The sequence below is a fragment of the Erithacus rubecula genome (assembly GCF_903797595.1).
Source record: "Erithacus rubecula genome assembly, chromosome: 2".
Taxonomy (NCBI): Eukaryota; Metazoa; Chordata; class Aves; order Passeriformes; family Muscicapidae; genus Erithacus; species Erithacus rubecula.
This window is the reverse complement of record NC_136685.1, coordinates 19,209,108-19,223,248: the sequence shown is the minus strand read 5'-3', so window position 1 is coordinate 19,223,248 and position 14,141 is coordinate 19,209,108. Positions and strand designations below refer to the sequence as shown.

The 14,141-nt window shown below is 36.6% G+C and overlaps 1 protein-coding gene across 6 annotated transcripts in view; it reads right to left on the bottom strand.

Annotated features, from left to right (window-relative positions):
- Positions 1-14,141, bottom strand: part of FBXO25 (F-box protein 25) — a 30,891-nt gene that overhangs the window by 3,085 nt on the left and 13,665 nt on the right. For 3 of the 6 annotated variants that reach the window (XM_079325586.1, XM_079325584.1, XM_079325587.1), the window contains exons 5-10: positions 13,490-13,582; positions 9,803-9,896; positions 8,901-9,085; positions 6,971-7,153; positions 4,684-4,827; positions 593-619 (exon numbers count right to left, since the gene is read on the bottom strand). In XM_079325586.1, coding sequence (XP_079181712.1) covers positions 593-619; positions 4,684-4,827; positions 6,971-7,153; positions 8,901-9,085; positions 9,803-9,896; positions 13,490-13,582 — 726 coding nt within the window. The remainder of the gene's footprint in view (positions 1-592; positions 620-4,683; positions 4,828-6,970; positions 7,154-8,900; positions 9,086-9,802; positions 9,897-13,489; positions 13,583-14,141) is intronic. The other 3 variants (XM_079325588.1, XM_079325585.1, XM_079325589.1) reach the window with 1 other exon arrangement.

Sequence of the window (14,141 nt, the reverse complement as noted above, 5' to 3'; positions counted from 1 at the left end):
GTAAGTATTTTCACCATTGCTTGATTCAGAAGGTAACAATATAATTGCTTCCCTCGATTATCTCAAGTCACATGCAGCCAGTTTTGGGGAATTTTCTTTTCAGAGAAATTCTCCATAAAAGTAAATACAACTACAGCATTCCAAGTGCAATAAAATCAATTTTAGTACCTTTGTATGAATGTTATCTGAGGTACATGCTACTGTTCAGATTTAAGTACTGAATTAAATACTTCAGGGAATGCAGAAAACAGTTTATAATAACACTGAGTGCAGAGAAACCTATTTCTTAGCAAAATCTGTCTGATTTCACTGACACCTATGGTCATTAGAAACTGAATTATGGCTCCTAGTTTAAATGGCATTCAGAGGAAATACAGCAATAATAAAAAGACAAAATGATGAAAAGCAGAGATGGGAAATCATCACTACCTTTATCTAAAAGAAAACAAGAAACAAACTATTCCTGCTGCTAAACTGATGTGCAGAAACAAAAATCAAAACAAAGAGCATCAGACGATTAGAAGGGAACACATTATTCACGTTGACAGTACAGAACAGTCAGCAGTGAAAACAGATGAGACACAGGAAATACCTGGAGTAACAAAGCAAGGTGGTAGTCCTTTGAGATCATGAAGAAGGAAGCAGGAAGGAGAGCCATAAAGTAAAAGAAGCAGAGTTAAGGTTTGTTTAAGCAAAAGGTTCATAAGCCATTTAGAAAAAGTCTTTTATTCTTGTGGCAAATTACAGGCAGCTTTGTGAGAACCAAAATCAGCACAAGTCACAAGAAGACTAAAACCAAGTGTTATGTGAAGTGATTACACTGTTTTCATAAAGCCCTGGAAACTGACAGAAGAAAAGGTATTTCAGCTTCTGTGGCCACGAGATAACTGCAAAGTTCTAAGTAAGCAAATAGGAAAAATAAAAGAAAACAAAAGAAAGTGCCACAATTGCAGTGGTGTCCAGTGGAACAGAAGAAACAGTATACATGAAAGAACCCACAGAGACATCACACAATAATTAATCATTACTTTTGCACTACTGGAATTAAGTGCTTTTTCAGTTTCATCGTGGACAAATCCTTTAGCAACAAGTCACTCTGAAAACAGACATTCAATATGAACATTTTCTTATGTCTCCCTCCTAACACAGAGGAGTACAAAAGTCACTGTACTTCCCACAAAGAATTCAAGAGAGTCCTACGTGCTATATATAGATTTTAGGCAAGTACAGGAATACAAGTGCCTCTTCCTGAAAAAATCCTAAAGACTTGTTAAAAACCCACTATGATTGTTATAGCATACTGAAAAAGTGAGAAGTAACTTCCCTACTTCAGCAGCTTAACAGGTAATTCAATTCAGTGGCCATCAGTCCCTTCTTTTGCCAGGCCTTCTTTGAAAATAAAAAATAACACAAAATAGAGGTTTCCAAGAATTCCCTGTGTGTAGCCTCCCATATTGTCAACAATTACATTACATTATCAATTTCATAAATTGCTGAAAATTTTTCTCACCACTAGCCAGGCCTGTGCTTTTGGGCTATGTCAGACCCTTTTGGCTTTGGTTCTTAGAAACTCCTAACTCTCAGCACACTTACTCAAAACTACAATTTACTTGCATAAAGGATGTCCCTTAGTGTAAATAAATTCCATAAGTAGTCTCATGCTTATGCACCACTTCTCTGTCTCCAAAAGCAATTTATGGAGAGTAGTCACATTCCTTGTTAGCTTTAACATAGCTGAATTAAGAGAAATTATTAATTCCTAGTCTTCCTCAGGCCCTGCTCAATTTAGCACTTTTTTCATCTGCAACTACTTCAATGTTTTGCTTTGCTCTTTAATGAAGGAAGAAAACTAAAAATAGATGCCTTATGAAGAAGTCTTCAGTTCTGCCTGAAGTTTTTCTGAACAACCTTGGAAATAAAATTTGCCTGACTTCTGAATTATACCATTAAAAGAAGAAACAAAATTTTTACATATTATCAGCTATCTGAAGAATACAGTGCTTCCATTTGCTTCCAGATTCAAACACTTGCTACTTTCCCTCTGTAAAGTAGCTGGGATTGCTCTTTTAAAGTCTGGATTTGTTAGTAGTATTTTTGTGGGGTTTTTGCTTTGTTTATTTTGGGTGTTTCCTGCTATGCATTACACATATCATTGTATGTCAAGCACTCATATGTATATTTAATTTAACAATCTTTCTAATCAAGTATGATACTGAAGCTTGAATAAACTGTCAAAGCTGAAAAAAGTTTTGATTAAGGAATATTTTCACCTAGCACAGAATTTATCTAGAATTAATAAAGAACTTCCTGTGCCTTTGCTCCTCACCCCTGCTTTACTTCTCACCTCTCTTTAGCAAGCTTGAGAAAGGACTTGGACACAAGAGTCTGGGGTGAGGGGAACCCACTATTTTTCCCTCCATACAACTGAGTGACCAGAACTACTTGACCCACATTGCCCTGTAAAAAGAGGGACAGTATTTCAGATGAACAGTTAACTTGTGCCTGCCAATAAGAGTTCCAACTATGCATAAATCAATTCATTTAACAATCTATTTCAGCCTGACCATCATTTATTTTAAGACTGAGACAAGGCTCAGATGCCAAGGCTAGAGAAGGAACACTGCAATGTAGGCTCACAGAATGATCAGGCACCTGAGGAGCCTCCAGCCCAACTCCTGCTCAAAGCAGAGTAAGCTGGGAGATCAGACCAGGCTGCTCTGAGCTTTATCCAGTCAGTTCCTGATCACATCCAAGGATGGAAAGTGCATCAGCTCTATGGTCAAACAGTTCCTTTGCTTGGGTGCCCTCATGGCAGGTTCTTATGTCCCCTGAAGCAGTCTTCTCCAGCCACTCCTCACAGGGCAAGTCCTCCAGCCTCCCTGATTAGATGACCCTCCCCTGAACTTCATCCAGTTTATCAGAATCTTTGGTGTGCTGTGGCCTCACTGGCTGCAGTATCCCAATGGTCTAATGAGTGCTGCATGAAAAGGGATAATGGCTTTCCTCAACCTGCTGACTGTGCCCTTGCTAAAACAGCCCATCCCAAACCCTGCTCCAGTATTTTTGTGCAGAAGCACATAACCAATTTATAACTGCACTGTCACTTCAAGGCCTGACCAAATCTTTAGGATGAGGCAGTCAGGATTGGAATGGTGATCTAGGAGGTACTGCTCATCAATCCAAAGTACCTTTAGAACTTCCTGTGCTGTGTTTCAAAGAATTTAAAAGTCTAAAACAAGCCCCATTATTCCAGCAGTAGATTGGAACAGGTGTTTTATCACTTGAGTACTACAATCTACTAATGGAATACTACTGTATTCCATGTACTAATGGAATTCTACTGTAAACTGCCTCTTACTGCCACACAATCTCCAAAGCTAAACATTTATTTCCAAACACATTTAAAGTACTTCTTTAATATTAGAGACTTGCAGTTTCAAGTATACTAAGATCAAAATGAGAGAAATTTAGTGTAGAAAGCATTAACTCTACAATGAAGGTAGACAATCCAGAGAAATCTGATACCACAAATGCCCATTTAAATGCACCTGAGTACTTACCTTTGACATTTCCCCTTTCAAAGAGAGGCTTTGCCCTGCACATTGAGCCACATGCTAAAGACTTATTCCACTGTAAAGTTCTGCCATTCTTGACACAGATCGTTCAGAAAATGTCCAGGCTTTTCACAGTAGAAGCCAATTCTGGCTACCTGCTTTCCTAATATTAATTTTGCAAAACATTACTATCTGGAAGGGCTCCCATGATATCAAAAATACTCAACTTCAAGATAACATGATTAAGGAACATGCTATTTCTAGCAGGATTTAGCTTAATCCTGCTAAATAGCCTAGGTTTTATAAAGGAAAATTAAAAAGCCTCACACTGACATACAACTTCTCCTAAAAATCACCAAGATAACACAAGAGCAACTAATTTATGCTAATTAGAATATGAGTAATATGAGTATTTTCCAAGATTTCTCAAACATTTCTTGCTCTTTGCTGTCCACTTAATACTACCCATATGTGATCTTTCAGCTGTAAAATTGAAGAAGTCTCACTAACTAGAAGACTCTGTTGCAGTGCAACACAATAAAAGCAGGATTATGTAATCACACAGATTAAGGAAGAGAATGCCCTACTGAAATTAAAATTATCCTGTAAAACAACATATGTTTCATGGTAAACCTCAAAACCAGGGCAAAACACTCTCTGGATGAAGTTTTAAATATTATCCAAGCTTCATATGGGACAGAAGCAAAAAATATAAAAATACACAGCTCTACACCAATGTGGTAGGAAAAAATATAGTCATTTTTTCTCATTAGACGTATATTTATTACCATGGCATCATTAAAAATACTAACTTCAGACTAGTCCCTCACAACTTTCCATAAGATCAAACTAATAAAAGTAGACAGAGTAACTCTTTCCACATGGCACCTTTCATTGCAATTCTACATATTGAGGTTTTCAGATATCAGGAAATAAGAAGGCAAGATTAAGAACAACTTTAGACTTCAACATAGATTTTATATGGAAGTTTTATATATTATTTTAAAGTTAGATATTATCCAATCACCTTTCACATGAGAAAGATAAGAGGACCTTAATATTTTTCCTTGCAGAAGATCAGCAGTAGCTGTTTGAACTTATTTCTGATTATCCATTTCAAAGCTCTTACCTTCCAAAACAGAATACTACAGTGTCGACAGAAATGCAAGGTGTCCCCATACTGCTCCTTTATTGGGTAATATTTCTGAAGTGCAAAGTACATCAGCTTCCAGTCAATGTGACCTTTCTCTGATGGAATCAAATGCCTACAAAACTAGACATAAAATTAATATCTTCCTTTAAAACTGTTGTAGTCAATTCAGGCGAAGGACAGGGGAAGGTGGAGGGAAGAGAGTTAACTGAAGTTTTGGAACTAGAATTCTTTGAAGTCAATATTATGACATCATACATCTCTGCAAAGCAGTGAGAGATCTGGCAACAAAAAAAGATGGAAGGCAAAGACTAAAAATAGGAGAGTGCATATTTGCCAAGAAAAACTAGGCCATACACAGCTGATCTAATTCTACTGTCTCAAAATTATTCTAATTATAGTCAAGAAGCGTTTAACAAAACAGTATTTAGAGCTGTAAGCAATTAATTTTATCCTTCAAAAAAACCCAAACCACTCAGGAATGAGATTTAAAAACATGATTGTGCATTATGGATAGTGGCTTTCTGTTAAAGCATTATGGATTTAAATAAAGATCTTCATTTTAAAAGCATATAAACATTTATTTTTCCCATTTGATTGTGATCTTTCTAGAAGGACAGCAATTATTAGTGATTGATGTACTTCTTGAGGACCTAATCTGCATATACAGATTAGCTGCTGCACAACAGCTATTCCTCCCCATCTTCAGAGACAGACAAGGTGTATTAAGCATGCATTATAAAAGACTTCTGTTCCACTCAGTGTGGATTAATGCTAATACATTGAGGGCTTTCTCCATTCAGAAGACAATTTCTGAATGGGGAGAGAATAGCACTGCCTCTTTGATTTCAGCTACACTTCACTTTTGTTTCATAATGGCTCTCATTTTTTCCAAAAGTGCTCTTCAGATATCAATTTTGTTTTCATGGTTGGCTCAACAAACACACTGCAAAAGACAGAAAAAAGCACCCTAACGTGATTCTGTGGCTTACTAAGCCAGTACTCTTTTAAAGAGAAGAAGCAGAATTTGATATGGGAATATAATTAGATAATAACTTAATAAGAAATTGAATGTGAACATTCAGGGGCACACTGGAAACACTGTGTACAAGAGTACTTTATGGGGCACAGGGGCAGCTAACTTCACTTAAACCCTTCAGGGTCTTTTCCCCTGTATTAGGCTAGTATAAAAAGTTCCTATCTAAGTTTTGTTACTGTTCAACAGAGCTTACTTCTATCCTCAAAATCCACTCAACTGCTATATAATCTTAAATTTGTTATCCTTGTAACTTCACCTGGAATTCTTCTGGGCTGCTTCTGAAGAGTGGTTTACAGTTTGCTTTTGTCTGTCTAGTTTTCCCACAGTTAATTCTAAAACCTATTATCTCACAAAAAAAAAAATTATTTGGGTCAATAGTGCATGAGTTAATTGAGCTTCACTTCTGTCTTCCCCATTACAGTAGTACATTATCTGCTAGTCAGCAAGCAAATTCAACCTGTCAGATTTAAGAATGGCACTTTGGCTTCCTGCAGTACAGAATGTACTAGGTTTCAGAAGTTCTTCCTCTAGCTCTGATGAAGTACCTTCTACTTTCTTAGGTTTATTTTCACCTAGTCCGATTTTTCCCCAGCATTTATTAATGTCAGAAAATGAAGACAGTTCTGGAGTCATTCCTAGATTAATGTAATGCTCTTTATGAGGAAGTGACAGGGAAGTACTGTTTCTGTTATTAATTTCAATGCATTTGTTCTAGTCTTCTTTGCAAAAATTTAATTTGGCTTTTCCAGAATTTTTATGTAGCTTAAAAGTTTGAGCAACTTGTCTGCCTACTGTAGTTGGTAAAGCAAGCTCTACTTCAGAGGAACACTTCAGAGGTATCCTCTAAAACACTGGTTAGGCAGTTGTTTAGAAAGCACATCTTGCAATCATTCTGAGGTAATTGTGAGTATTCTCTGTATTTGGGGCTTGATTCCCCCTAAATATTGCATTCACCATATCTGTGATATACTGGATGCTTAGGATAACTACTGGGCTGTTTCCTTGCATTATTTTTTAAAGTGAATGCCAGGAAACAGCCCAGTAGTTATCCTAAACTCACAGACACACTGAATACAATATTCAGAAGGAATCAAGCCTCAGGTACAGAGAATACTCACGATTACTGCAAAATGATACACTTGTATCTCAAAAAGGGCAAGTTCATGCTCCATTATTAGTATATGATACCAAAAAGGTGACATTTATACAAATAACAGAGTTCCTTACCTGCTTTTCTGCAAAATGGTACTGGCAGAGTTTTTTCCACAACTGTCTGTCTTCACTAAGCATGTACAAAGTTGGGGTCACTTGACCCAGAGTAATAATGTCCCAGCCATCAGAGAACCTGTACAAGATGTTATTCAGCATATGGAGAGGGAGATCGCTAAGTGTAAGTCCATTGTTGACTTGCTGCAAATAAGAGTTGAAGACTTTTAGCTACAAAAACATGACAGTATAAAGTACAAACAAGATTCTTTACTTTAGAAGTGTTTTAAGTCTTAGTTTAGTTTTTTCAAATCATTGAGTAAAATATATGATTAATGCTTGACTACAATTAATCTCTAATTCTGTTGAAAATTTGAAACACTTCTGTTCTCTCAAAATAATATTACACAGTCTTGAAAATCATAACATAGTCAATTTCATCTCTAGTGTTCTAAAGCTGTAACTGTAAGAAAGGCATGAACCAATTATTTCTAACTTGCTGGATCACTACAGTTTCTCAATTTTTATTAACAAAACAAACACATGTCAACTTGCCTTAAAACAATTAGAGTACAAAATGGAATACAGAATACAGGACTGAAGACCAGAGATACAAAATGAAAGCACTTTGGAAGTCAGAGGCAGAGAGAGCAGGATAATGTCTGAACTCTAGAGAAAGTCCCCCCTCATTTATAGATGAGGAGATCTGCAGAGGTGACAGATGAGATCACTGAGAAAGTTTCCAGTAAGACTGCACACCTGTGACCTGTAGTGGGTAAGCTACAGCACAACTCCTACAGGACTAAAGCTGGAGCCCACAGTGCCAGGTGGCAGAGGCCCAGCAGGCTAGAGAGGCCATGAGCAGCTCTTTCCTCCCAAATTTGCCCTAAACCAGGACACAGCACCAGGGAGCAGAGCTGCCCTGTCACAAGGTGGTGGCAGCACAGCAGCCCTACACCCACAGGCTCACACTTGTGTTTCATTCACCTTGCTAAATTATAGACCAGGCTTTCCACAGTGACCTGGTACAAACACTGCTGAGGATGAATATGTGAGCACTACACATGCAGGATTTCTCAGGGGCTACTTCAGCCATGTAAAACAGCTCCAAGGGAAGTGTGACACTGGAAGGAAACAAGCACAGCACTAACTGCTCTGCCTCAGGAGTGTCTGTGCTGTGGTTGCCTGGCACATGAAAACTGCTGAGACCAGGCTTCTCAATTCTCCTTTCTATTCCAAACGTAGCTGGTTTATTCAGATAACCAGCTCACACAGAAAGGACAATTTCAAACTTTCATAGCTGAAAGACAATAGATAAAATGCTTGTATGACTTTACAGTGAGCAATATCTCATAGAATTTCTTCCAGGAGTAACCCAGTCAGATTAAAAAAAATTGTCTGCTAATCATCAGAACTTTCCACTATAAAACCCTGGAACAGTGCTTTGAACACATGAGGAGACTCCAGATGCTGAAATAATTATCTTTTTTTTTTGTTTTGTTTTTTTTTTTTTGACAAAAGCAAATGTGCTAATGAATAAATTAGTAGAATTGTAACTTGAGTTGATATACCTCCAAAATGTCTTTCAGATTTTCATTTCTTCAGCTGCAGCAAATTTATTTTTGAACTAAAATTGGGGCATTTTCCCTATGTCTATCTGAAAAACTACAGACAATTTTGTTTTAAAACTTGAGTGGGAAAATCTATCTTTACATCTTTACTGCAAAACAGCAGTACAGCTACTGTAGCTTTTCTCTAAAGCAAATTGCTATTAAAACATTAGAAAATTAAGTTGATGCTGATGAATTAATTTCACATTACTTCTTTATAAGGCAAAACAAGTAAAACAATTTAAAATGTATTTGAAACTTGGTTCACTTACAAATCCTCATGCAATATTCAACATCGTTCCCCTCCTCCAAATTTGAATTAATATGATTTAATAATATACCTTGTTCATCTGAAGATTTTTTAATTGTTGTTGCCACAGAAGGATAGTTTCTAAACGGCAAATCCAAATATTGATGTTGCCTACCAACACAGATTTTCCTACTCCCCTGATCAGTATGCAAAGAGTAGAACTCAGATCCTGTAGAAGATCTTTGATCAATCGTGGATTATATTGGTCTTCCATAACTGGAAAACAAAACAAACCAAATATAATTTTGGTTGACAGAGTAAACCAAGTTAATTAACACTTTTTTTAAGATGAGTTAATTACAACTCAATTGTCTGTGTACAAATAACAGCCCTAATTCCCACCATGACATTCATTGGTGCTATTCCTTATACACAAGATCAATAATTAACAATTACAAAGGCAAATTTGATACAAAGATTCATGCACTTAATACAGTTAATGCTAAACAGGTAGTTATAAATCCAATTTCTTCAGTTCAAAGCAAACAGTATAACATCTCCATTTCGTGTGATTACCAGAAAAAAAAAACAATCAATATAATGTAATGGCTTTTTCTTAAAATAATCAAAATTTATGTTTTTGAGTCTCAGTACATCGTGCAAACTTAAACCCAAAAATTTTATTAACCTAAAAGCTTTAACATTTTGTGACATGTATAATTTAAAAGTAAACAATAGTTTTTGAATAGAATCTAAATGTCACTTAATTTCACAAACCTGGTTCAATAGACTTCATTCAATAACTAAGAGAAAATAACTTGCTCCAACCATGGGATGGGAAGTACCAAACCTGGCATTAATTAAGTATGCTATTGCTATGCCTTACAATGTAAAAATGATAATAAAGCTAACAACAACAAAAAGAAAATCAGTTGAGAGCTTAGTTACAGTAATTAAATCTGAACAGTGAGATTACAAATCCTTAGGTCTTACCCTTCTGCACAATTTTGTCCAAAATGTTAAAGTAGTTCTTCTGTGCTGCACCACTCAGTGAGGTTAACTGGGATTTTGCAATTAACTGCAAAAGCTATGACAAAAAATTAAAAGTCAGAAGAATGACAAGTAAAGGGTGGTTTTAAATGCACATTTAGTGCACTCATATTCACCTACAACAGCCTGCATTGCCATTTTGTGAAAATTTAACTACAAATTTCAGAAGACAAAGTAAGACATACAGAAAGCTTTAAGCATTCCCACTGGCATCCTAGTAATGATTTCTGAAGGATTTACATTTTCAAAGTACTGTTCAAATACTTATCTCTGGTGCTTATCTCTGACAAAGCACATGGCACAGACTTTATGAGCTGTAATGAAGCAACACAGAGAGTCTGTTTTGGGGGTCACAAATACAAATGTGAACTTGGATGTGGCTGGGTCCTGAAGTCCTTGACAGATTTGGTGCCAGGAATATCACTCTGAACTGTACCAGCTATGAGAATTGCAGCTTCTGAATGAAAGTATCATACTGGTCAGACTCAAGTTGATAGATTTAGTGCACTACCTTCTAGTCACGGAGAGAAAATATCCTGTTTTGCCTAAACAAGGGAAAAAAACTATTTCTGTATTAGACCTACACTGAGCAGTGTACAAACCATATCAGTACCTCTCCCTTAACTATTATAGTAAGAATCTCCTAGTTATCCACACATCTGTCTCTGAAACCACTGTGAGGAAAAACATGACAAGAACAGTGGCAATGGTTTAGGGCAAAATAATCAAAACAGCTGTCCTGGTTTGATCACATCCTGTATTGCAACCTAAGACAACAGCTTAAGTTTTTGCTGCACATAATACCAAGCTATAGCTACTAGAGGCAGCCCCTGCCCATTCTGGCACATTTGCTTTTACATTTCAGATGAAGTTTCATAGCTGATAAGAATCATTAGCTCTTAAAAAAAAAAAAAAAGTCTCTCATTATGAGAGACTTTGATGTTGGGACACCACTGCAATGTTTAGAGGTGTGGCACTGAGCTTGGCAATTGCACTTTGTAACAATGAGTTCAGAACAAGGGTTCTCAACACACTGGAAAGGGAAAGCAAAGAACAGAAAACAGCAATCCCTACAGAGTGCTCTGGTGTAGGGCAGCATCAAGTGTTGGCACAGAGGATAAAAAAAGACTCAGCTTGCCAAAAATTATATTGTACCTTCAATTCTAAAACACCAATGACACTTCATTCAACATTAATTTTCCTTGGGAGGAAAAAAGAATACACCTGCTCTGTCCCTGATTTAATGTTACTTCTGGCTTCTCTGCACAATCTCTGACAAAACATTATGTACTATGAAAGAAAGAAATCATTGTCCTGATATATTTAAATACAAGCACTCTAGACTCAAAAACTGTATAAACAGATATCAGGATTTCTTTGTTGGCTTTTTCAAAGCCTATTAGCTTGATTAATAATTTAGAACACACCTAGAGGTCTCTGGCAGTCTGCCAGTTCAAGCAAGCAGGTACATTTCTCTTGATTAATTAGGGGAAAAAAAAAAAAAACAGCTATGTCGCTCAGTCTAAAGATCAAATCAAAAAAACAAATTCCACCTGACTGATTTTAATAAAGATTCCAATTCCAGTGAAAGTTAATATGCAGGGATTAAGACAATTTTAGCAAAAGCAAGGTAGCAGGGAGTACAAATATCACACACTGATGCATGCAGAGATATGGCTTATGTTGTCTATTAGAGATTGTAACTTTCAGTGGATCATCTGTTTACTCAGAAACAGTCGGACAAAACCCACCCATATAAAATTCAATGTATCAGAATTTAACAGCTACAAAGTTATCAATACACTATAGCATCAACAAATATAAAAAATTAACTGATCCTACCTTCTTCCCCTGATTGACCATCCTAAAAGGGTACTGGACAGATACCAATAATAACTTTTAATAATGAATGGCATATTTTTAGTTAGTTGGAGAATCATCTTGATGGTCTGGGATCAAAAAAGAGCTAGAGTAGGGTTTGGGCTTTAAAAATAATTTTCTTGATTTTACCTTGCTATCAACAAACAGCCACTACCCTAGGGTAACAGATGTAAAGACATGATTAAAGTTTTGTATTTCTAAAACAACTCTAAATTTTTAAACAACTCTAAAATTTACAAATAAATTCTAAAATATTTAAAGGGTTTTGAAAGTCTATTTACTATTTTAAATTCAACCAGATTTCTTATGGTCTGCTATTAGCAGAATACTGGTTTGGATTGCAAAGCCAAGTTCCAAATTTTGAAGTACTGCTCCTTCCTCAATCATCTTAAGCCTAGCTGACTAAGTGAACATTTTATATTTCTTGGTGAACAGAAGAAAAAATGGTCAAGGGGCTTATGCTGGACTTTGCACTTTGAATTGATCAACTGTTTTGAACAAGCCAGTTTAGGCCCTGCAGCACCTAAAACAAATGCAAAATTCTAGATCTGCATTCCTTTTACCTGCTTGCTGTTAAGTGAGGCACCCAAGGCTGACATCATTTATACCAAACCACCTCTTCTAAGTGCTTTGGTTTTTCTTCTTCCTACTGTTCAAGGCTGCAAAGGCTGGGGAAGGATCAAGGCTCTCGATTCTTCTCCCAAAATAGCATTAAAAAGTAATGTTCTAAACCACAACACATACATACATCAAAAAAACCCCAAACCCTGCAAGGGGAGCAAACCAGGCAAGTACCCTAACCACGAGCCTGGAAGCAAATCCTTTTTGCTTTGTTTCCACATCTCTTGTTTTTCTGAAAATACAATACATTGCCTCAGCTTCACAGGGATGGACAGAATGTGTTTTCTCTCCAAATAGTCCACAGCTTAGTGGTAAGGGTGTTCTCCTGGTATGTTTATTTAATTTTTGTGTATTTTCAAGTTCTGGATGCATTCCAAGAAATACAATCCTTATGAACAGCCTCACCACTGAACAGAACTCTAGTCCTGATCTCACTCATATTTTGAGCTTCTCTAGGAGTTGGGATATGCACTTTACTACCTCAAGTCAGATAATAAAATAAACCTGGGGCTAGAAAGAGATCAGTACCCCCAAAACAATCATTTTGAAGTGGGCAGCTGGTGAGGCATTAAGGTAACTAAGGTTGGAGTCTCAATTTTAAGGAATGTTAACAAAGATAAATGCACAGATATCTTCTCCTTGATTAAAAAAACACTGCAGCGAATCCCAGGAGTGTTAAGAAGTAACAGAAGATACATAAATAGCAAAAAAATTACACAACAAGCATTCTTCTGGAAACTGTTATTTGAAACATATTTGAGATGCAGCAAAGTACATTTAAGATTAACAACACTTTGCTGTATTTGGCTGTATATAAATTATTTTACCTGTAAAGAGAGTTCATTGCCCAGACTGATAAACAATTGAACCTACCATCAATGTTGTCCTCTAAATAACACAGCACACTGGCCATCTTCTGGAAGCTACAGGCTTTTCAGACAGCCATATGATGAGTTTTCACCAAAGAAAACTCAGTTTAGAGTTGCTCCTTGGATTATAAACTACATATGACCAGTGTATTTATACAATTACAAATCATCATCTGTTCAGTGCCAAAATATTCCTTTTGTACACTCAGGCCAATCAGCAAACACATTTTTATAATATGCATATAAAGGAAGAGCTTACTTTGACCACATAATTGAACCTCCTGATGTCCTGAATTGCACTTGAAAAGTCTAAGCGGTTAAAGGCTTCTCCCAAGGTGCAATAGCCATGTCTCTGGGAAGGGAAAAATACACTTTAAATGGAAGGAGACAAAGACAAAATTGAGCAAAACACTCACAAAAGCACTCTGACATGAAGCTGATGCTAATGGATACCATGCTCCCTGGAAATACAGTGCCTCTGTACTGAAGAGTTATTTGTTCCACAAGAAATTAAATGAAACCAGAAACGCTATTTGTAACTATCAGGTATGTAGGCAAGGCCTTTCAATTCACACTAAATGTGTAATCTGGCATCACTGGTATTTGATTCCCTGGGAATCTACTCCCTCTTGCATGGCCACAATGCTGGCACTCACTCACAGCTATCACAGTCCCCATTCTCCACACACAAGATGAGCTTGCTTATACAGCTGTCTGAGCTGCAATTCTGAGAATTATCTGATACACACTTGAGGGTGAGAACACAGCTAGCTGCCTCTGGGATCAGAAGAAAAATGGTGTCAACATCTAGAATTTATTTTCCAGGTGCTAGAACCTTAGGCACATTTTCTTTAATTTTTTTTTTTTTTTTTTTAAACGCACCAAGAGCAAGAGCAACTGCTTTTTCTTTT